General features: G+C 40.7%; 1 protein-coding gene across 1 annotated transcript; it reads left to right on the top strand.

Annotated features, from left to right (window-relative positions):
• The first annotated feature begins 363 nt into the window (after nt 1–363).
• On the top strand, nt 364–23602 carry LOC141768861 (uncharacterized). The gene is made up of 7 exons (XM_074637306.1): nt 364–577; nt 10069–11045; nt 14173–14224; nt 16226–16349; nt 17644–17786; nt 21589–21831; nt 22166–23602. The coding sequence occupies exons 1-7, from the start codon at nt 497–499 to the stop codon at nt 22871–22873; spliced, it is 2328 nt and encodes a 775-aa protein (XP_074493407.1). The 5' UTR covers nt 364–496; the 3' UTR covers nt 22874–23602.
• Nucleotides 23603–25064: the final 1462 nt, after the last annotated feature.

A 25064-nucleotide genomic window follows, 5' to 3' on the forward strand; every position in this document is an offset into this window, starting at 1 on the left:
TGCACTAGTGCTACATTAAGTCTTATTCTATAGGCTATACTACAAATAAAGCAATAATAGTAATGCACATTGCTGAATGCATGGGGCAAGCCTGCAAGTTTAAAACATTTATGTAACTTCTCTGCATCTGCTAGATTGGAAGAAGGAAATAATTTTAGGCTAAATAAATATAATAGCTAGACCTTAATGATATAACGTCATGGTCATCATAAATTGCACTGGCTATAACTCCAGTCATACAATCAACAATAATATTATTTAGGTTATAAAAAAATTAAATAAAATCAATTTAATATAAATAACTGTTAACTATTGGCTGAAGTGAGGAATAGGAGAGTTTTTAATCTAGAGGTCTGGTCCTGTGTTTGAGTTGGAGTTCGCCCATGAACGATGGAAGCGCGCTCCCGATCCTTCAGGTGAATGAGAGGGAAGCAGAGGAGCGGGACACGGACACGGTTCACTGTGCGTCGCTTCCAAAAGGAACAATTAGAGGAAAATGAGTTGTGTTACGTCGCTTGGGGCGCATGTTTTTATGACAACATATCTACTCTTCGTGATGGGATGCGTTGCACAGAAAGTAAGTTGACATTTGTTGACAATAAGCTGACAATAATTCACAAGTTGTACCTCCAGCCCTGTTGAGTGCCGTGCTCACATGTATGGAGAGAAGCAAGCCACGAACTCCGTCCGTAAATCTTCATATTCAACAATGTTTGCTTCTCGTCGACCGTGCTGACCTCAAGGGACTTGAAGCAAGTTATTTTAAGAAAAGTTAGGTGGCACCATTCATTTCGGCATAGGTCTGATACACAAAGAAACACTTGCGTCAACTACATTTTAAATTGTAATGTAGTTCGTCTGTTCTGTCAACAGTGTTGTACTACCAGAGTACAGTAACGTTAGCTGGAGGCGACAGCGAGAAGAGGCACGTATTGAGCTACATTTTAAATAGTTGTCATTTTAATAAGCAATTTTGTTAGATAACATTTATGCCGACTATGTCAGAAATCTTATCTGCTTCGAAAAACGTCTAAATTCATGTATGATTGTGTAGACAAGTTTGGCAGAAAACGATGGACTTTTAAATTGACAATTTTTACAATTTAGTTTTGCGTACGTTCTGCTGGACAACAGAATAGTGCCTAACATTACCTTCCCTGAAATTGCGAAAGTTATGTAGGAAACAAAATATAGGCTATTGCATAAGGAGGATATCAAATGGTCTTGTCAGCTTGTGATTTGAAACCGTGTCTGTCCACAACATTTAGCCAACACATCCGCCTCATGTCGCTTATAAACTAGCCTACTGTACATTAACTTAAATGGTTCTTTTTTAAGTGCGGTTTGCATTTCAAGGTTCAAGTTTAGTTTATTTATTTTATTTATTTTTTGAAAAAAAATATCCTATGTGCATATTTGACAATCAAAAACAGTAAAATCTAGGGGGAAAAAACAAACTTTTCAGAGTTTTTTAATCACCTTACATCCACACTTACTCTTGTCCACCTGTGCCATTCACTGCAAAAATATAAAAGTTTTGGGCTATACTTTAAAATTTCCAAACCTCATGAGACATTATATCCTCAAGGGCTTTCAAAGGGATGTTTTGATGGCACAGGCATGTTTTGATGTTACTGCACTTCACAGAGTCAGAGAATGGCATGCAGAGTCCAAACTGCTGAAATGAGAACCACATTGAGAGCATGTAAACCTTGTGTTGTAGCCTACTTTTCATACTCATTGAGGCAAATTCCCAAGCTTTGCCTCTGACATGCGAGGAGCTCATGATCAAAAGTTTGTCTCTGATAAAAGAGGAATCCAAACAGTCAGGAGTTGATTCAATCAGGCTGTGATTCATGTTTGAGATGTTTTTAGCTTCCTCTGTGGTATAGAGTCAAGGCTCCTGCCAGGTTAGTGAGGTTTAGCTGTGTATGGGTTGAGTTGTTTTGATGCCTAACCTGAAGTGTCACTTTATAGCTAGGTATATATGGATACATGAACCATAAGAATAACTACACATGTGACTAAAGATGACAGGAGTTGTTGATGTACATTGTCAGCCGCCTGGAACAGTCATGTTTACATAGACAGCGGCAGGGGTGGGCCTCTGTACTTGCTCTTGAAGAAAGGAAACGTGATGTCTCATTGCTCACAACTGAAAACACCGTGTATGATAGCTAGAGCGTGTATTGTATTATGTAGGTGAATGCCTCCCAGGCTGAATAGATGCTGTGCGTTATTGCTGTGGTCTTGGAAATTGAAACATCAACAACATTCTTAAAATGACAGTCTTTCATATTTTATGTACTTTCCTGCCAAGTATTGTATTGTCATTGAAGCAAAGCATCCAAACTGTAAACTCTACTTCCGATCCCATTCTGTTTTTGATTTCCGCTCCAAAATGTCCCCATTTGGGACAGTGGCCGGTGTCATAACACAGAGGGATTACCCTTGACACAGATCCCCTCGAGGACATCAAGACCACATTGTCAGCTAGGAGAAGCTTCCACCTGTCAAGAGTCATCCTCTTCCGCTGATGGGCAATGGCGGCTCAGCAGCACAGTTCTTGGAACTAGACAACAAAAGCCCTTGCTATATTGAATTGTCAGCGTCTCCAGCTTTAGTTTCTGTGTGCATAGGGTGCTCACTATCTTTGCAATTATCTGCCTGAGGGGGCACGGTAAATGATGTCTTTGTCCTCCGCTCCCCTTTTGTATTAAGTTGATTTTTGGAACAGCATAAACAAGCTTGGAATTTATTCTATCCCCCTCAGAAAAAAATGGGAGGCATCCTAGTCTGTCAGTCCACAATTGAGTGCTGTGGACGAGGGAGCGTGAATTTGATCTTTGTTTTGTTGCTCCAGTCCGCTCTGTCTTTGGGAAGGTTTTATTTACGACGGAAAGAGGGGACATTCATCTCTAATTGAATTGAGTTGTAGGACCCCAGTGTACTGTGAATGTGCTTACTCCTCCCATGAATTATCTGACAATCTGATACACACAATCAGTCAACAGATAAACATGTCACTGTGTGTCAGTGAGCTGCAGTTTAGATTTTTAGAGGAGATGGGATGGAAAGCCAGGGTCAGAGACAGAGTGAGTGAAAGCTGTCCTGTTTATGTTGCAGTAGGAATTTGTTCAATAGAAAACAAACTTTTATTTTCAATACCGTCTATGGTAGCATCAAAACTGTAAGATCTTGATGTTGCTAATACTGGAGGATGTTTTCAGGTGGCCACCTAACTTTAGAAAGGTCAAACTACCCTGAGTTAATGGCTGATGATGTTTAGCTTTCAAAATAAAAGCTCTAGTAGCTGCATTTGGTACAAACAGCATTTGTTTTGTTTTGCTTTCCTCAGAAGGTGTGAGAGTACCGCAGTGACAATAGGGATGTCCTGATCAAGTTTTTTTGGTCCAGATCCAAGTCCTTTAATATTGGGAATCTGCCAACACAGAGTCTGATCCGATATTTATATATTCCTAACTCTTGATTGAATATGTATCTGACACATTTAAATAACAGGTGTAGCCTTCTAAATTTGGCACATCTTATTTTTCACGAGCTTCTCAATCCAAATACTGAGGGTTCTGATAAAATGTATAAGCTTAAATAAATTATTGATACCATGTAAATAAAAGTATAACAGGGAGAATGTGACTCCTGAAATTGCCGTGAAGCGATTGGGTATAGACGACTTACCACTCTGTTGGAATTGTTGGGACTACAAAACATCTCAGTCAGTGTTACATAGTGATGCTTCTTTTACTGTACCTCATAACCAGTCTTTGGCAGATTGCAGACGCCGGCTTGCAGAGAGCCCACAAACCAGGCAAACAGACAAAAAAAAAGATGGTAGCCGGAAATGTCCACACTCAAGCTGTTCAACGTGAACCAAAATGAATCACTTATGCTTCTATATTGATGCTACTTTCTATTACATTTACAACACAATCATCATTGTTTTGTGTTGTAAAACAAAAGAGCAAGGAAACATACTTTCTGGCTTCTTTGATAGGAAATAGAGTCGCAACTTGAGGAACAGGTTAAAAAACGTTCTTGTCGTGCAGCAGAGGGAATGTTTTTTCATCCAGATGGTTAGAAGTCTTTGCGGATTCTTGAAATGCCTTCAGAACAGAAGGAAAATCGGTTGCTTAGCTCTGTGACTCGAATGCAATGCTAATACATGAGAGACACTGGGGCTCAATGCATCATAACAGCTAAGGTGAAATAGTCTGTAGTTCAGGGTTGCTAGAGATGATATTGAAAAAAATAAGCTTGTCTGGCAATTTTGATGCCGTGGTTGCACTTGGATTTGTTGTTGTCCCCATTTAGACTCTGATTGATTGCAGTTTCACTGTGTCTGTACAGTGCAGCCCAGCCTACAAGATGGGGCTTCTCACGAGGTGCTGCTGAAAGTCTAATTATCATGGATGCATTCACTGGATTACATTCCAAAATCTGGAAATGATTTCTCCAAACTGGTTGAAACCACCGTGGAGATAAGGTCATGATTCACCACGGGGTTCCACAGACTCGCTTTAACAGCTACCACAGCAGCAGCAGCAGCTCTTTTTAGAGGAAATATGTTAATAGGTTTTTTACACCACAAACATGGAAGAGCGAGCCTGCATCTGCCTGTCCCCTCGCTCACCCAGTCACATATCTGTGCGAGTTCCAGGACCACGGCAGTAATAATTTCCAGCGTTCCACTTTTCCGCGTCCACGATGGCTCTGTAAATAAAATGTTGATCAAACATGCAACGGCTCAAAGAGGCCTTTCATAAGTCACCCATGATGCACACGGTGGTGTAAATGTGCTGAGCCAGCGCTGCAGTGGCCAACGAGGGCGACCCTAGAAATGCCTGGGCTTAATCAGGCCGCCGCACCAGTTGTTTGTAAACTCACCCTGGCTTGAACTACAGCCACTGACATGAGCCCATCAGGAGAGGCATTGACATCACAGGGGAGATACGTGATAAATCCTGGGCTCGAGTATCGGCGCTTTTCACAGCTGTGGAGAATGACCTCAAGGAGCTTCTATTTATTTGGAGGCAGCTGTACAAAATATAAAAACACAAATGGGGCATCTTGTTGATTGAGTTGCAGCTGCTGGTGATGCAACATGTGTTTAGCTGCATGTAGCTGTTTATGATTGCTATATGGGAAACCAGTGTATTCTGTGTAGCCTGTCCCCTTGTGTCAGTGTGTTCTGCATTACTGTATGAGAAGTCTGTATCTTTCTCCACCAGTGCACTCCCTGTACATTTGTTGCACTTTGAGAAAAAGTGCTTTTTATTCTAATTAAATTAGTGGCACTCCTTGTTAAACTCAAATAGCTTCAGCTTTTATGTGATTTGTGGTAAGATTTGTCTCATCCCCATCATTGACTTTACAGCATACATTCTTACATTTTCTAATTTAGTAATCACTACTCTGTTCTAATATGTTGTACATTTTTGATTATATTTTTCTTAAAGTTATGGTCGTAATCTTAAGAAACTAGCAAGGGTATGCTAGATTTGAAAGATTATCCAACAGAAATACCCAGCCTAGTGTTGACAACTATTTTTCCATGAAAGTAGCTAGCAGCACTCGTTCCAAAAGACGCTAAATCTAGAGAGAAAGTTGCCAAGTCGGTAACTCTTATAGCCCGTTCCTTCAGGCCTCCCCAGAAAGCCACAACCCCAAAATTATCATCATGAACATAAACAACGAACATGGTATTGTTAGTACTCAACAGCTTGTGGAAGACGCACAATGAGTGCACGGGCAGAGTGCACGCAGGTAGGCAGGCAGGTAGATAGACAGGGAGACAGGCAATGAAATTATTGGACGGGTTTATTTCAGTCCTGCAACAGCCACTGATAACAGATTTTCTTCTTTTTTTTTGTCAGAGCATTTGATTTATTGATTGCTGTCGGGATATAATAATGATAATAATAATAATAATAATAATGTTTTTGAAGAACACTACGGACCCTTGCTTTAATTGTTTCTCCTCAGGTCTGTATCGCTCAGATCTTGAACCCTGTCCGACTACTTGATTAAATTAAGGATAACTGAAAATTAATTCAGTGCAGGCTACAAACTGTTGGTTCACAAAGCTATGCTATGTTGATATCGGTCCAGACCTGAGAAATGAATGTGATTGTAAAGCATCCCGAGTGGACTGCTGCTTCTCAAGCACTAGCCCTGTGAAGCAGTGTCACTTTTCTCCTCCAGTAAACAGGGCTGGTGAGGATTCCTGCCCCCTTTTTTAGGGGCCCGCCTGCCTGTTTATGAGCCAGTCCAGGGCTGTTTGTGCATGAGAGGCAGAGTGTGTGTGTGTTTGTGCGTATTAACAGTACTTCAGCAGAAGCCAGCTCGTGTTGCAGAGTTTTCACAGTGGTGTCGTCAGCCTGGGTGGTTTAAAAAAAACAACAAAAAAACATGTTACAGCCAACAGTTAAGTCAGACTGCAGACTTCTGTTTTGTCAAATAAAGGTGTACTGACAAGTAGTGTTGTTGTTTTTTTTGCTTGTTCACCTTTATACTACAAAGAGAGGTCTAACATGTTTTTTTTTATAACACATTCAAGCTGGAATCATATATTTTTAAAAATCTATTTTTATTTTTTTGCCCAGAACTCAAATTTTAATGCCCAGGTACACAGTACTTTTTTTGTTTAGTTTATTTCTCATCTTTTTTTCTAACTACATCCTGCCATTTACATAGAAAGCTACCTGTTATAGAAAAAAATATTCTGGTTAAAACTGCTTTCATTAGTTTTGAATAATATATATTTTCTTTTACAATAAATCATATTTAAATAATATTTCAACAATAAAATAATATTTGTAACAATAAATAATATTTAAATATTATTTATTATTAAAATAATATTTGTAACAATAAATCATATTTAAATTTTATTTATTGTTAAAAATAATATTTCATTTAAATATATTTTTTAACGCTAAGTAATATTTAAATGAAATAAAAGATCATATTCTAATACATATTATCTACAACATCAGTCAGTGGATTTAAAGTTGCCTCTGTGGTAATTAGACAGACGTATGAACCCCATCATGGAATGTGATTATTTTTTTTTTTTTTAAAGATGTACTGACGCAAAGTGAGAACGATAGAACAATACCATTTGTCAGGGGCCTCTCAGTAATGACAGCAGCTGGTCTGATGTTTCACTGAACAAGTCATTTCAGACAATTATGTGCTCAGTTGATCTACTTCTGTCCACGGAAGTCCCTGTCAGTGGCACAACTGGGACATAATGACCAGCCGGCTCTTATGTAAACTTTCAGCTTGCCTTGTACTTATTAGCATCACTTCATTAAAATATTATCTGCCCTCCCCGTTTGCGGAGTGGATCACCAAAACGCTACTGCGGCCCATTGTTTCGCCATGAGAAAAGGCATCCTTGAATAATTAGCGGCCTGCCAGTGGAGCGGCCTGTGATGTAACAGAACCGAGATGTTTGGCATTATAAGAATGTCCCATTTCCATTCGACACTGTGGCACTTTGGGGCCCTTTCATGTGTAGTCTAGCATGCACATCCCAGGGTGCTGGGGACCTCCCAGCTGCCTCGTCCTGGTGGGAGAGATGACACTGTCTCTGTCCATGACACAGTTCTCTTTCATCTGATGCAGGATTTCACATCAGACCATTAATTCATAAATGAGCATTATTTGCAACATCTATTTTTTTTTTAACTTTTAAAGTTGAATTGGATGAAAAACAGGGTGAAAACTGAGTGAAACAAGTCTTTAAGGGAGGTTGAGGAACGGCCAGCAATGCAGCAGTATGAACAAACATACATTCTCTCACCACTGGTCATTCTTGCCCCAAAAGGGGACACGCTGTCCTTCTTTTCCCCCTGTTATGCCCCCATATTGTGAAGTGGTTCCCCCTCATTGCGCAACCTCGCTGCAAACACTGCGAACCCCAAATCGGCTTACTCTCTCCAGCCTCAGCAGGAATGGCATTCGGCCCGTTCAAATGTCATCCGTGTAATTCTTTGCTGTAGTACATTAATTTCTAGGAAGTGTGTAGGCAGCGCAAGTGTAGCATGCCATGTGCCAAAGTAATTGCCTCCAAATGTCCGTCAGGGAAAAAAACAGCAACTATCTTAAAGGACTTTAATGAGCAAAATTTACATCCGAATTGTGGTAACTTGAAAAAAATGATATTCAATTTAGCAGGGTTTTTTAAAAATATTAAGATGAGTGAGCAAACATTTGATTAAATTTAATGTCTCTCACGTGCCACAAACAGTTCAATGTCTTTGTCAATATGTAAATGTTATCAGGCAACTATGGCTTGTACTGTAGTAACCAGCAAACAGCTACTTGACTAAATCATCGTGTATCATGTAATTTAAAGTGGCTGTAGACAGAATATTTTTCTGAGAGAAAGCTAGACTTCTGCACCTCCTCATAACTCTGTTTTCAGGCTTTAGAAAAAATCTAGCCTGTGACAGGAGACTTTGGCCAATCACAGATCATTTCAGAAACAGAGCGTTCCTATTGGCTGTTCATTCAACGGCGCAGCTATCAATCACTCGCAAACCCTGATCAAACGGTCAAACTAGGCAGCGCTGATCAAAGATGAATCAATTTGATCAGCAGTTAGGAGCACCGGAGGACACAGAGGCACATGATTTTTTTCAGTTTCATGCACTACTGTCAGGATATTGTGACCGTTTTATAAAAATAACTTTTGTTTAATCATATTTCTCCAACCTGCCTACTCCAGCTTTAAAGAGGTCGGTAGAAAGTACGAGTTCAGCTGTGGACCTGTTGCTTATTACATTTCTACTGTATCATATGCCGTCATGGTTTGGGGGTAGATGGTGATTTTTGACGATCTTCAATGAAACTCCAATGTGAGAACAAAATCACAACATCTAACTGCTAAAACCCAACAGAACACAGACACTCACACATTTTTTTCTTTAGTTACGTAGGTCACGCTGCCCTCGTTGCCCTCGCTGACCTCCCATGTCCCTGTTGTATGCTGTTGCCTGGCTGTGAGGCTGTCAGCTGCATCAACTATGGAGAGGGCTTTTGGTTTGATCCTGATGACCGGAGGGCTGAGCGAGTGGTCCTCTCTTCAAGTCATGATTTAAAATTACATGTAGATTTTGCTACTGAGGAATGCCTTTGATAAATGCATTCAGATGGGGATAGATGGACCATGGAGCAATCAAAGTGCCTGTCTGGCTCCATAGACTTTAGCTTCCCTTGTGTCCCTGTTGCCCTCTTTCTCCTCTCCCATTTAAGCTGCATTCTCAAAGTGATCTCTTATGCTTTTAGCCCAGTCCAGAGCACAAGTGTCGCCCGCGGGCGTTGGTTTGTTACCTGTTTGGCATGGGGGTCTGCCAGTCTGGGTCATTCCCATAGTCCAGAACTGAGGCCAACAGGAAAGCTCATAAACTCACAGGCCCCCTACAAAGGTCTGGTCCTCAGCTCCCTGGCCCTGCCACACATCTGCCTCTGCTTAGATTTCAGGTCCCCCACACACCTGGGATGAATTACAGCCAGCATGTTTGAAGAAATACCCTCCCCAGGGTTACCCAAGCAGGCAATACAGGCAAAACACAGGCTTTGATATAAAGGCAGAACAGCAGGGTTGAATAGTTCAGTTTCAAGCTGGTTTATGTCTGTGAGTAATCAGACCACAAGTCGAGTGTATTATTTGCTGATAGGTACCTTGGTTGTTGGTGCCTTAGACTGTAGAGAACTTAATCACTCAGCGGCCATTATCTGAATACATGACTCATCTTAGAATTTAGGCAGAGTGTAATATAATACTGGTCAACACTTTTAAACACAATGCCAAAGAATGACATGAATGCTAGCATGGGTGGCACCAGTGGGAATCAAAAGCCCTAACCTTGGCAGTATTTGTGCCAAGCTCTACCTGTAGAGCTGTATGAGTCACGTTAATTGTCAGGGTGTCAGTAAGTACCTGAAATAAACCTTAAAGTGTGAAATTCTTTAGTTATAATTCCTTAAAAGCAGGTTTGAAATTATGACATGACTAACTTAATGTGATTCATATTGCAGGTATACTTTGACTGCGGTGCCAAGGTGGATGTGGTGGACGTCCAAGGCCTCATTCTGTCCCCTGGCTTCCCCTACAACTATTCCTCTGGGACACACTGCGTTTGGCAGTTCTTTGTGCCTGTTGATTACCAGCTCATTCTGGAGATATTTGACTTTGACGTGTTTGAAAGCCATGACTCCGCTGCACAGTACTCTGCTATCTCTAATTTTGAAGAGGAAGAGGCAGGCGAAGAGGTGACCTTCACTCCTGGCAGCATAGCGGCTGATGAAACTTCATCAGCGGCTAAAGAGCCCATGCTTCAGAGTGTATTGGATGTCACAAAGACTCAGCAGTCCTCCCAAGATGGTGAGGTCAAGCAAGTAGTGGTCCAGGAGCAGTCCACAAAGATGGAGATTGCCAAAGTCTCAAATTCTGCCAAAAGATCCGCGGATGCCTCCTCTGGCCTATCTTCGCCACCTCCCCCCGCTCTCCTCCTCCTACCTGGGGCTGTGCCTCCAGGAGACAAGGCTGTGAACTCTGCTTCCTCGTCTCACCTCAGGGGAGACCTCAGCCCCAGTTCTCACCCAAGCACAGTTGTGGAGGAGCCCACCCTTGCCTCGCCACCCTCCACTGACACTCCAGCTGTTAGCCCCGAAACCCAGCACTCGGTGCTTGACGCCTGCCCCCACGATGTCCTCTACATCTCAGACCTCATCACGTTCTCCTCCAGGTTCTGTGGGTCCAACCGGCCTCCCAGCAGCCAGCTGGTTTTCGGCTCCAGCCAGGAGATGGTGGAGGTCATCATGGAGCTCATCACCACCACCCACTGGGGCCGCGGCTTCGCTCTCCTCTTCCACTACCACAACCTGACCGAGCCAGGGGGGGACCGCCGCTCCTCTGCTCCCGCAGCCGGCAAGGTAGACTCTTTGCTGGCTGCTGTGAGTGGAGCTGCGTTCTTCGCAATGATACTTACAAGTGCCCTCTGCGTCGTTTTCAGGTAAGAGAAGTAGAGAAAACTTTATTTATAAGATAATAAGATGAAAAATAGCACAAAAAAATAGATAAGGGACAATAACCAGATAGATCAGCTTAATGTGAGCTTAAATACAGTTGGTTATTGACTTCTATTTGCCACTAATGAAATGCATGTTTTAGACTAAACGTCATTTAAAGTAAAAAATATTTTCACAATAGAGAGAGAGAGATAAGCTCAAGACATGTCTTGGAAATTTGTTTTTCTCCAGAACAGAGTACAAACTGAAAATGAGTTGTAAAAGCCAGAAATCAGCCACTAGGTGAGGCTTTTTTTGAGTCATGATTATCAACCCCCTGGAGATACGATAGGGCAATTTTAGCAATAGAAAAACTAATATGTATTGCAGCTTTTTTTTCATTTTAAACTACAAAGTAAACGTTTCTTTAAAGGTCAGGTTGGTAATGCTAAGAAACTACCAAGGGCAAGCTAGATTTTAAAAATAATTCAACCAAAAAGCCAAGCCCAGTGATGCTAACTCTTTTCGAATGAAAGTAGCTTGCAGCACTGGCTCCAAAAGTCCCTAAATCTATCAAGAAAGTTGCCAAGTCGGCAACACTGACAGTCCGTCCATTAAGGCCTCCAAGGCCACTCCCTCACTTTTATCATTATGATCATAAACAACGAACATGGCTATTGTTAGCACTCACAGCTGTCAAGCGAGCAGCTTTTGGAAGACTCCGGTGACGCACAGTAAGTGCACGGGCAGCGTGCACGCAGGCAGACAGAAAAGTAGGTAGACAGGCAGGCACCATCATTTCATTCGGCCCAAATGAAATTATTGGACGGGCTTTTTACAGTCCTGCGACAGCCGCAGATACCAGACTTTTTTCTTTTTTTTTGCATTTGATTCATTGATTGCTGTCAAAATGTAGGTTATGAATCAATGACTCAAAATATGGGAATCTTGGTTGGTCGCCCACCACTTTGTTTCAGGGCAAAAAAAGTATCAACAAATACTAAATGAATTGCAACTAATTATTTTACAGACATTCATTCATTCTAGTGACTTTGATGATCCCCTGACTTTTCCTCTAGTGTCATCAGCAGGTTGACATTTTTGGTTCAGATTGAAATTCTCAACAACATTAAGATTGACTGACTTGAACTCCAGTATACGGATATTTATGGTCCCCAGAGGATGAAGCCTAGTTATTATTTGGTTGGTCATTTTCATTTATTCAAAGCATCAGGTTGAAATTTTAATTTGTTCAGTGGCCAAAAACCTGTAAAACTAATGTGATGGTGAACATGTATGGTTTGCCTGCCAAACATCATTAGCATTGCTCAAGTTAGCCTTTAGCTCAGAACACTGCAGTACAGCTTCAGAGCCGCTAGCATGGCCATGGAGTCTTTAGACTAGAATTTCTGTTTTTCTTAGATAAAACCGTCAGATTGATGTTTGTTGCTTTTTTTCAAACACAAACCCAATTTAACTGAGTCCTTAGTAAATATTCTCCTGACAAAATTCACAAGTCTTATCTTTCTCTCATGAATGAAAATGGGCTGGTCTAACAGTAAATGCACACACAGATGTACAAACTTGTACATACACAGTCACCACTTTGTTATGTTGACTCAGCTGGAAGCCTCGGTCCCTGATGTGGTGACCCCTTGGTGATTAGTTGGGTTTGGCTGTAACTGTGCGGCTTCCTTGATGTGGAGCATTCTCACTGTAGACAGCGGGGCATTCAAGGTACAGCACCTGGCATCAATTCCAGCACACAAAAACACAAGAGGCTGCATGAAAGTGAATGGGCGGGGAAAAAGGGACAACAAGGAGAATTAAAACTCAATGTGAGTTTGGTACCGATAGCATTGTCAGGCAATCAAAAGGTGTAATTTACAAGCCGTTCCCTCTTGTCCATCCCAGGGGACAATGAACACAAGCTGAAGGGTTAAGCTCGGAGGTTTGTAATACTATCTGTTCTGACAAGCCGTTCTGTTTTACCTTACTAGTCCAGATAGATTCAAAATCCAGGAAGGTTTAGATTTGCGTACTGTAGGTGTTAGTATTCAGCTTGTTGTGAGAAACACCCCTGTTTAATGTGATTTGTGTTAATTTCAAATGCAGCTCACTGTCTCCAACTCATCCGTTAGGCACAATAACTCCACAGGTTCTCACTGTTAATGATAGGGGAATAGGAAACACGTGTTCAATAAAATGAAAGTGTAATTAGCAAGAACAACACGAGTCATTCAGAAGCTAGGAAATGCATTACCACAAAACTCAGGAGCAGCCTCGGTAGCTGTTTTTTTATTTCTCATTAATTTAAATGAGTTCACAGAAATTATTGGAAAACAACAAGCCTCGCAAGCAAGCCAAGGTCTTGCAAGTTTAAAACAGCAGTGAGATTAACTCTCAATGTCCACTCTGGTCAGAAAACAGCCAAAGGTGGATGAGAGTCACAGCAGGGGTTGCCCTCAGCTGACCTGCGGCTGGTAATGAACTCATTCAGCTGTAAGAGTAATTTTTAATAAGTGGGTACTTGCTCAAGTATTTCTGCATGCTTCATTGATTCATATGGACTAAAGAACAGGACAGGAAGGCATGATAAAAATAGGCAAATGATAGTAATTTTCTCAGTTGTAAAATAATTTAATATTAATAGCCACCAGTGTGTCTGTGGAAACAAATACTGGACATGGCTATCAGCAGTGAGAAAAAGACAGTGGTGCATCCCTACAGGAAAAAAAGCAATGCATAGCAATAACATCTCAGAAACAACCGCTATGTGAACTGCTAGAGTTGTGGCATGTGTGAATGCAAGATCGTGGTGCATCTTGCTCCATCATCCAACACCACAACAGAGCAACTATTGAGGGGAAATAGCCACGGGTATGTTGGAGCGATTATGTATTGAGTGAGGTGGTTACTATGTCAAAAAGCTCCCATTTCAGTACAGTACATTTGCATGGGATAGTGTCCATTTTTACATTTCTGGTCAAATTGTGAACACTAAAGGGATTTTTTTATTCTTGGGAAAACTCTACCAAGAGTAGAAAAAAAATAGGGGACATTCATAAAAGCTGTTTTTTGGATGTGTCTGCAATTATAAAATGAATTGCTGTGGTGCTCTGTGTTTTCCAGACCCAAACTGTGTCAAAAAAGAGCCAGCTCCTGTGCATCCAGCAACTCTGAGGTACGGACACTTCTGTATACTCACTCTCTCTTCCCATATCTTCTCCCTTTGTCCTCTATACACGTCACTCTCTCTCCTCCCCTACCTGTTTTCTTCTCTCTATTGCCTTATTTGTCGGTTAGACATTCCTCTGAAAACAGAGCTTTATCTGGGATCACTGGACATTTCTTTTAATATTCTTTGCCACTGAAGTCCACTGCTGTAGCACTGCCCCTCCACTCCCCACAGAGATCATGCAGTTTGGAAACAAAGGTTGATCGACCTGATGATGAAGCAGGTTATCGTGATTTGCATCATGGAATGATGAGTTGTAAACTGCTGAAATTGGCACTGGGTGTTATTCAGATTCTTCACATCAATTTCTATGATGCTCTCAGAGGAGGAACATTTTTTGCAGTTTACACATGGTCTGTAACTTCCTAAAGGCTGCACATTAGTAAGGTTAAAGCCTGTTAGTTGTGTCTTAGTAACAGATACATCTTCCATCACAGTACTTTTATAGCTCATTTTTTCCAATAGTCAACATGATCAACAAATCTCTGTCCTTAATGATTTATTAAAAAGCTGATTCAACAAAAATACATATTAACTAAAGGGGAATTCCACCGATTTTACACATCAAATTCTGTTCACAGGTGTTGGGGACTGCTACAGCATATGTGAAAACAGCTGTATAAATCCTTTTGTGGCTCCAGAGAACACTGCATAAATGTCCTCAAGTGATGTCACATGAGTCAGGTTCGTTTGGTGGTTTAAGACTACAAATTTGAAAATGAAAAAAAAAAAAGTGAGATTACCAGACCTCTGTAGCCTGCTCCTCATCTCTGCTGGAGGCTAGCGGCTTGGGGCTAAATTAGCTGCTATTGGCGTAACACACCTGAATCTCTGACTGTTGTCATCATTTTCAGCGTAATTTTCTAAGCAAACATTCCAAACATTATCTGGTTCCAGCTTCTCAAATCTGAGGATTTGATGTTTTTTTTTTTGTCATACGTAATTGTAAACTGAATATCATAGGGTTTGGGACTGTTGGTCAGACAAAACCATTGACATCACTTTGTGTTGTTGGAAATTAAAATGGGCATCTTTAACTATTTTCTGATATTTTATAGACAAAAGGTGAAAATCGTTGACAGATAATTGATAATCGATAATAAAATTATCTTTCGTTGCAGCCCTAACCAATCACAAAACGTTTATTAGATATTTACCACTGAAAGCTGTGCTACCATATTATTTTTTTATGCCTCTGTGCCAGTGACAGCCTTGGCCTGGAGGCCGGAGGAATTATGTTTTCAGGTTGTTCGTCCGTAAGTACCGTTCTTGTGAACGCGATATCTCAGGAACGTTCGGAGGGAATTTCTTAAAATTTGGCACAAACGTCCACTTGGACTCAAGGATGAACTGATTAGATTTTGATGGTTAAAGGTCAAGGTCACAGTGACCCCAGGTCCACCCCATTCTCGTGAAAGCAATATCTCAGGAACGCCTGGTGGAATTTTGATTTCATCTGGCACAAACATCCACTTGGACTCAAGGATGAACTTATCAGAATTTGTTTGTCAAAGGTCACTGTGACTTCACAAAAGATATATTTTTAGCCATAACTCAAGAATTCATATGCCCATTATGACAATTTCACACAAATGTCTAACAGGAAAAAATTATCAAATGATAATATTTTGGACATACATGGATGTAAACTTTAATTTGACTGGTTGGCGGAGGCATACAATTGTGAGGTGGTAATCCTAGTGTTATAGAGTGGTACAGAGACCCAAATTGCAGGAGCACTTCTACAGTAATACACACACACAGAGTGACAACAGTCAAAGGCAAAAAAATCCAGGTTGAAAATAGGTATGAGACATTGCGAGGCATTTCCTCAGCTAGCTTTGGGGCTTGATTCCCTCTGGGAACACCTGTACTTAACATCTTTGGTGTTGTGATGAAGCACCGTGGATGAACTGAATGGCGTTGTGCTGTGTGCTCGTGTTGTAGGTGCCGGAGGGAGTCCAGAACACCGGGGCTGAGGTCAGCGAGCTTCAGCTGATGGCTGAGAATCAGACCGACCTGGAAGCGACAACAGAGCAGGACAACAACAATGACAGCCCGCCACACTCAGGTTGGGCACGACACACACACCTGCACACGCACAATAGATAGATTGATATATTGGACTGCTGTTTGTCGATGTTGGTCCTTAATAACAATTAAAGGTACTGTATTCATGCAGAACATATTTAATTTATATTCTAGTCGGTCTCAGTTCCTCTTGTAAACTCTGAAGTTATATCGTATGACTAAGAGGCATTGCAGCAAACCCAAAGCCCATGAATTACACATTACTGTGGATGTCATTCATTTTGATTTATATTTACACGACATGTTAAGACTTTTGACTAGAATAATTTTAGGAATGATAATAATACCTTTAGAAATATAAATCTACCATTAATTCATTTCCTGGCAAAGCAATTATCTGATAAAGTTTTAGTGCAGTCGTTTAAAAGTGAAGGCCTGGGGTTTGAGGAATGTGCCTCAATTGCTGTGACTTTCTGCGTATGAGCATCTCTAGGTGGCGCTCTTTCTTTGTGTGTTCATCTATGGTGGTTATCTCTGCTCATGCTAGCCACCCAGTTCTTCTATTTATTTCAAGTTGGAATAAATTGCCACTGCTGTTTCAGGAAATCTTTCTTTCCTTCCAGGAGAAAGATTTATCGAACGCTTCACTATTGCGTTATAAATATGTCGTAAGATATAACTTTAAATCAAAACAAACTGAGGAACCCTCTGTGGACTCTGGGTGGATCTGTAGAGTTTTCAATGGAAAGGAAAGTTGCATTAGTTTTGGAGCAGCACACAGGCTTGATCCTGGAACAATCCAAAGGCTTCTCTCTCGCTCAGTGGGACTGAACCCAGGCTGAGAGATTTGTGGGTTGTGGCATTTAACCCACAAAGCAGCCTGGGAGTAGTTTGAACAACAGGGGAGTACAGTCCCCCTCTCTGTGTGCTCCAGTCACGGTGTAAGGAGTTTACACCAAAACACATAGCTTATAAACAGCGAAGGAGTTGAGATTAGCCTACTCTGCATGTTGTTTCATTGAGCCATTTAAATTGCAGTACAACATCACAAGCTCTGCTGCTTTTCTGAGTGGCAAACAGTTCTTACTTAAAGAAGAAGAAGAAGGCAGCATAAAATCAATGTGGAGCATTGGCATAAATGATATTTCAATGGTGAAAACTGATATAATGTACAAAGTTTGAATGTACACACAATTTCACTGTCTATCTGAAACTGCTCTGTACTACATCTCATTGTACTATTACAATAAAGCACTATTACAGTTCAGTAAAACTGTTAAAAATGACCTTGTCATCAATGCTCTAAATACATTGTTTTTTCTGTGTTTCTGCAGTCAGTGCAGGCTTTGACATTTCCCAAAGTGCAGAGGTGGACCTTTCCTGCAGCGGTTTGACTGAACTCGACCTTGGTGCCGATGAGGTCTTCATTGTATCCTCAGCCAATAGCCCGAGCAGGCTACCCTTCTCACCTCACACGGTAAGGCCAAGTTTCAGGCCAATACAGTTTTCTATGTTGTCTCCTAGTTAGGAAATTACTTGCTCCAAAGCTAAACATTCAGGAGCCCTAAAAATCTACGTGCTAGTGGCGTGGCTCTATGAATGGTACACCAATTTGGTCTAAACTGAAATATCTCAACAAAGGTTCTATCAGAAAGTAGCCTTGATGCTATACAGTGGACAGTGAAAATGTCTATCTGATCTCAAGGCCAAACTCCCAGTGGGTGATCTCCTCGCTTTGGGGAAATGATCCCTGAACCAATGAACATCAGCGGTGACAGGGCATTCACTGCTTTGAATTGACCCAGTGTTCCTAATAAGACCGACACCGCTTTATTGGCTTACGCGTGGTACAGTCTAAAACTATGAACACTATGAGGACATAAATGGGAAATGTGGATAATTAAAAGATGGGAGAAGTGTTGAGGAAGAACCAAATTCGACCAAGCATTTTTTTTCTATGCTCTCTTTTGTATTCTCTTGGAATAAGAGTTGGCATAAAACAGCTCTGGCAGCTTTTTGAAGGACTGGCAAGCTTTTCTGCAGCCTAGGCTAATGGAGTATTATCTACAGAGCCAGATTCCCAGCTCCAATTGTGTGTGTGTTTGTGTGTCTGTGTGTGTCATGCACGCTTTGGCACACAGTGTGTGGTCTGCCTGTGTGTGTCCTCGATGCAGATGTCCATGTAAATAATGTTTGAGAAATGTTGCATGGGCTAACAACGGCCGAGGTCACTGAAAAATGCAAAGTTCATCTTCTCAATGTCATTGCCAGGTGAACTTCCAGGTTAGCGTGGTATTTTAATGCCATACACCACCAAATATGTAGACGACTTGCATTAAGCCATGAACCCCCATTTGATAACATTTTGTTGCAAAGGACCCCTTCGAAGGAGAGCTTCAATTTAGTTACAATAAAGCAATGAGAAGACTTTAATACCTGGATCAAGAAGTCTGGATCAAATGCTCTTGAACATTCCTTGCTGTCCTAAATTCAAGAGACTTAATTCAACTGTTGCTAATTTTTCTGGGGTGTATATCAAGGTTCTTCATGCACCCCTAAAAGGGTCTCAGACCCTGCCTTTAGAACCATGGTTTGTAGGCGAGTGTGTTGGGTGGCTGATTTCTCACCTCGTGTGTCAAATCTAAAAGTTGCCATTGTGTTGGTGGAGCTTTAGTGACCAAAAGAACATTTTATTTAAACCCCTAGCTAATTCTTGTCTAGACAAAGCTAGCTGCTAGTGACTCTGTGTAAAGGATTATCTGGACTCATTCTCTGTCTGATGGTTGCAACCCCTAAAACCTTCCCCCTCCCCCGATCAACAGCAGCTGACCGAACAGGAAGGATAACGTGGCCTTTGCACATCTAACCTGTCAATTAGCAAATATGACCTATGCAAGTCTCAATACAGTAAAGTGTCCTCTCAAGTAGTCATCTGTTTGGACCCGTAATGTACAGTTCAGATATTAAGAGGTGTGCATACACAACACCACAAATGTCTGAAATCATTCCAAAGTCTCTGTTGTTCTCTGGACAGCTTTATGTTACTTAATAAATAATGATTGAGATTGGTACGTGAGCCACAAACGCTTGGCTGGCTGGCTGTGTGACTGAGCGGGCCAAGCTAATCAGCACAGTTCCTTCTTGTTAATCCATTAATGTAGTACACAATACAATCTGCAGGAAGAAATTCAGGTGTTAGGAGGAACTGTTGCACGTGCAATCAGCAGACTGACAGCCTGTCATTTCCTAATAACCCTATCACAAGGACCATGTTGCTGCATGTAGTGAAACTACCATTTGAGTGCTGATTCTGATTGACAGCAGTTCAAATAATTACGTGGTTATAATTTGTTGCTTGATACATACCATAAAAATATCATAGTATTGTATGTCATAAAAACATTTCATAAAACTGTCACAGTAAAGTAAGTCACAAAAACTCATAGTATTCTATGTCATAGTATTTTTTATTGTCATAGTATAGTATGCCATAAAAAATGTCATCAAAAAGTAATAGTATATCATACCATTAATGAAAATGTCATAGTATAGTATGTCATAAAACTGTAATAATAATAATAATAATAATCATATTTATAATAATAGATTTGGTAATAATTTGTTTATTGATACATACCATAAAAAAATCATAGTATAGTATGTCATTAAAAATGTTATAAAGAAGGCATAGAAAGTCACAAAAAAATCAGTTTACTATGCCATGAAATGTCATAAAAATAGCATGCCATAAACAAATATATTAGTATGTAAAAAAAAAGTTTTTAAAAATGTCATACTGTAGTACGCCATAACAATGGTATAGTATAGTATGCCATAAAAATGTCACAAAAAGTCATAGTATAGTGAGTCACAAAAAAGTCATAGTATAGTATGTCATACAAGGTCATGTTATAGTATATCAAAAAAAATTATAAAAAATTTAATAGTATAGTATGTCATAAAAAATGCCATGAATATATCATTAAAATCTCACAGTATAGTATGTCTAAAAAAATTAATAAAAAAGGCTTAGTTGTAGTATGCCATAAGAAGGTCATAAAAACTCATTAACTTGTAATATATTATGCCATAAAAATGCCTTGATAAATCATAGTATAGCATGCCATAAAAAAGCCATAGTATAGTATGTCATAGAAAACTCATAGTATAGTATGCCATAAAATGTCATAGTATGGCATGCCATAAAAAAAATAGTAGTATAGTATGTCATAAAAATGTCATAGAAAAGTCATAGTATAGTATGTTTTAAAAAATGCCATAAATATGTCAGTAAAATCTCAGTATAGTATGTCTTAGTCTCTAGTATGCCTTGATAAGTCATAGTATAGCCTGCCATAAAGAATGTCATTGAAAGTCATTGTATAGTATTCCAATTTATTTTTAATAAAAAGTCATATTATAGCATGCCATAAAAAAAAGTCATAGTATAGTATGCCATAAAAATGTCATTAAAAAGTCATAGTATAGTATGTCATAAAAAATGTCCTAAAACATGTCATAGTTTAGTTTGTCATAAAAAATGTCATAGGATAGAATGACACAAAAATGTCATAAAGAAGTCATAAAAAACCCACAGTAAACTATGCCATACAATTACATGACAAACTTATAGTATGCCATTAAAATGACATAAAAAGGCATAGTATAGTATGCTATAAAAAGTCATGGCGTAGTATGTCATAAAAAGGCATAGGAAAGCATGACACTAATATTAGCCTATCCATCTATTTTCATCCATATTAACATTTACAGTGAGATAAAGCAGTGTTACTGTTACTAGAGTCCAGTCTGTCCATGCTCAATCCTAATATGCGTGCGTGATTCAATAACAAGCCTGCTGGTCCGTGCAGGTCATTTACCATTGTAGCTGCAGTTGAGTGCTTGAGCATAATGCCACCTCTGATATAAAAGCTATTTATGTTGTGTGGTCGTCTTCATACCTAATTAGTTTGTTTATCCTCTCTAGGCAACTCTTGTCTTTTAACCTTTGCTCTTCCAGGGAAAGTTTGTTTGCTACACGTGTATTTGTTCAGCTTGATATTCTTATATGAACACATTTTCATATCTGGACCCACAGTCTTTGTTCATAGTCACTAAGCAGTTGGGTATCATATACATCAGAGACAAAATTATAATTTTTCAAGCAGCTAAAGACAATATGGCTGCCAGTGGGCATGCCACTGTAGGTTGCTTTGGGGCCCAATGCAGACCCCACTACTCAGTTTAATTTATACATTTGTGCAATCTGTGTCTCGTAGCAGCGGGAGAGGTTTCTAAGGCACAGTGACACCGGTCCCAGCCCTGCAGGTGACTGGCCCTCACCAGACTCCACCACCTCAACTACTGGTACCAGGTCCGCAAAGGACGGCAACGGTGGCTGTGCCAGACCGAGAGCATGGAGCGTACGCACATTCCAGGACTTCTTCCCTCCGCTGCCGCAGCTGCATAAGAAGTGGTGCAGCTGGAACTCCAACAGTCCCTTCACCAAGCTGGTGGACAGCGTCAGTACTAGAACCATTTGATGTTTTCACACCTAGGACCATTAATGGCATGTGAGGTTGATGAGGAGGGGTCAGTGCTACATTCAGTTAATTAGGTCGATTTAATTTGTTTCCTATATAAATGATCTTGTCTTGATCAGGTATTCTTACTTGACTTAAAGGGTCAGCTCACCAGAAAAATACAAAAATCTCACTGACTTCCTGTGGTACTTATCATACCATTTTTAATAGTTTTGGTTAAAATCAGGCTGTCAACACTATCCAAAATAACCAGGGGGCTGTTTCACAAAATCATTACACCTACTGTATGTCTGAATGTCATGTCTCCATGCAGGCTCCATCCAGTTTGGTAGCTGACTGCAGAGGGGACAACAGCAGGAGGGTCTTCTCTGATGTTCACCTGGACGCTAAGGCAGACAACAGCATCATCTCTGACTCATCCATCAGTAATGCCTCCTACCCCCTTTCGCAGCCCGCCCAGAGGCAGCGGCGTCTCAACTCCACCAGCAACCTGCGGCGCTCACGCTTCACCGGGCCTTGCTTCGGCCTGCTTTCCGGGACGGCAGACCCAACGAAGGCCTCCGGGGTTCCTCATGCCCAGGGCTCCCCATCGGAACCCAGCTCTGGCTCTTCTCCCTCCACCCAGTGTCAGATCGAGAGCAGCCAGGCCGGAAAGAGGCGCGAGTTCCCGGGCGAGGGTGACCACGTCAGTGTGCCGGTGTTCGCCATCTCTGAGGAGGAAGACCGGCAGCCTCTGGTCTCAGCTGAGCACCTGGACCAGACCTCCGCCTCCGCTGCGCTGAATGGATTGGTCAAGGGAACATATGAGGGGAAGGGGCCTGCCGTTGGGAACACCAGCCTCAGCCCACAGAGCCAGAGGGTCAGACCAGAGTGGAGGCCTTGGGGGAGCCAGGTGTCAGGAGGGGTTGGTCCACTCTCTTCTAACACACTCACCACCATGACCGAGTCAAGCACAGTCTATGACAGTCAGCCGTCTCTCGGTCAGCCCACAGTGCTGTGCAGTGTGACCAACCAGATGTGACCAGACAGGCTTTAAGTTGATGAAAAGAGCAGGGACTCTGGAGGGCCAGTTATGCATTTCTGAACTCTGTTAGTGCCACTTTATGAAACATGTAACCTACTTCTTTCATTTCTGAAATCAACTTCTACAAAATGATTACTACATATACTGTAGCCTCCTGCTGGCAAATATAGTCGTCTTCACTCTAGTTGTTTTCTATTTTTATAAGTTGTGTTTGGACAAAGATGGACTATCATGCTGCTTACTGTGCCATGGCAATGACTGCTTTGGTATTATGTGTTTAAAAAAAAAAAAATGATGACTGATTGCAAACATGAACAAAAAAAGTACCACATTTAATATCCAGTTTGATGCTATTCAGTGAGTTATAATACTCCAACAATTGCACTTTGCTTTCAACAGTTGCCGTGTGCCAGCTTTATGCTTTTTCCTTAATGTGGTTATTTTTTTTTTTTATTAGCACAAGCTAACAAATGCTTATACTTGTTACCCAAAAGTGTTCTGCAGAACATAGAACGTACATGAATATTAATGTTGCAACAGTGTATGCATACCGTATGTTTTCCTAAGGCTGATACTGGATTATAAAAGGGAGATCAAAGTAAAGTAAAAGCATATAGCGTACTAATATTCACTAGTATGTAGTATAAAGAGAGAACTAGCAATCACAATAGTATTTAAAATGAGTTATGATTTAATGTCAAGTTTTAATAAAGGCTATGTCACTCACATGTTGTGTCCTTGATCTGATGCAAGATGTTACACCATCAGCAGGAAGCTCAAACAAACTTAAGACGAGAACTAGAATCAGAGGATCTCGTGCTGATTTTTCGTCCGACTTTTCGTCCGTTTTTGATCCAGTACCTGTTAAGATTTTTTGAATGTGCAAGCCTCAGCAAAACTGGAAATACAAAGGAAGCCATTTTTAATAAAAGGGACTGAAATATATTTATTCCATTTACTTGAACACTACTTACAATAGGTGACATTACAGGTATAGTTATTTGCTACCTTGCACTCGTATCACCATAACTTGAAGATCCTCTCCACAAATTTTAAGACATACTCTTCTTTGAATAATTTGTTTGATGTATTTTTTTCCACAAAAAATTCCAATTACCTTGTTCAAATTAAATCTACTCCCTCATAAAATCTAGAATCTATGAATATGCACCTATTTAACTGCTAGACACAAGATGTCCACTACTTCACTTAAAAGTCCATTCTCAGTTTGTGCGTGCTGGAGGTTTCAGGTCTCCATGTCACATGTGTAACGTTGCATGCTGGACCACGATTGACTCTTTAATTAGTTGTGATGTCACAACTAATTAAAGAGTCTCCTACACGTCTTAAAGGGAAACTTCTGTATTCTGTAAACCTGGACCCTATTTTCCCATGTTTTTGGTCACTAATGGGGACAACAATTTTAGAAATTTGAGTATTGAGCAAGAGCAGGCTCAGACTGTTAATAGAAGTGTCTGACAACATTATGGAAAGGACCCTACAAATAAAACGTTTTTCTTTACCCTTCACTCGATCTCGTACTGACTCTCTTGTGAGAGGTGTCTTGTTGCCGAAAGACAACTGTGGAAACGTGAGAGTTGAAGAGAGGAGTGCCAGGAAGAGTCTGTGTTGTAGAGTACAGAAAGAGTAGCTTAGTGTTATCTAAATGATTTTCACTGTCATGGCTGAATATTTAGATGATTTTGACAATGTGGATGAGGCCTTACCCTCTCACGAGACTTCTACTTGAGCGAGAGTTGGTTAGACACAACAGGAAACAGATCGGATCAAGCGAAAGGTAAAGAAAAATGTATCATTTCTCTGTAGGGTCCTTTCCATAATGCTGTCAGGCACTTATAACAACCTGAGCCGGTCAGTGGCAAAACAATAAGCACTTTTAGTGGATTCTTCCGGGGGAATTGCGCACCATCAATTCCCCGGAAGGATGATATTGCAGTCCGTTTTGCTGCTGCAGCACTCTCCATCAATTCTGGACCAATTTCAAAAAATGTTGTCCCCATTGGCCACTTAGACACAACAACATAGAAAAAATAGGGTCCAGGTTGAAAAATTCCTCGTATGCGAAAGCCTACTTGGCAATTAACCAGATTCTGATTCTGAAAATAACAAAGTTTCCCTTTAAACCATCGGTTTTCATTCACATTCTGTTTTCAAAGTGAAGTAACAG

The sequence above is a fragment of the Sebastes fasciatus genome, chromosome 6 (assembly GCF_043250625.1).
Source record: "Sebastes fasciatus isolate fSebFas1 chromosome 6, fSebFas1.pri, whole genome shotgun sequence".
NCBI classification, from domain to species: Eukaryota; Metazoa; Chordata; class Actinopteri; order Perciformes; family Sebastidae; genus Sebastes; species Sebastes fasciatus.

Excerpts from the sequence above, each read along its gene's own strand:
- LOC141768861 (XM_074637306.1), top strand. The coding sequence starts at position 497 with ATGAGTTGTGTTACGTCGCTTGGGGCGCATGTTTTTATGACAACATAT. Across the intron at positions 17,787-21,588 it reads TACCCTTCTCACCTCACACG|CAGCGGGAGAGGTTTCTAAG; the intron begins GTAAGGCCAAGT and ends TGTGTCTCGTAG. Across the intron at positions 21,832-22,165 it reads TCACCAAGCTGGTGGACAGC|GCTCCATCCAGTTTGGTAGC; the intron begins GTCAGTACTAGA and ends GTCTCCATGCAG.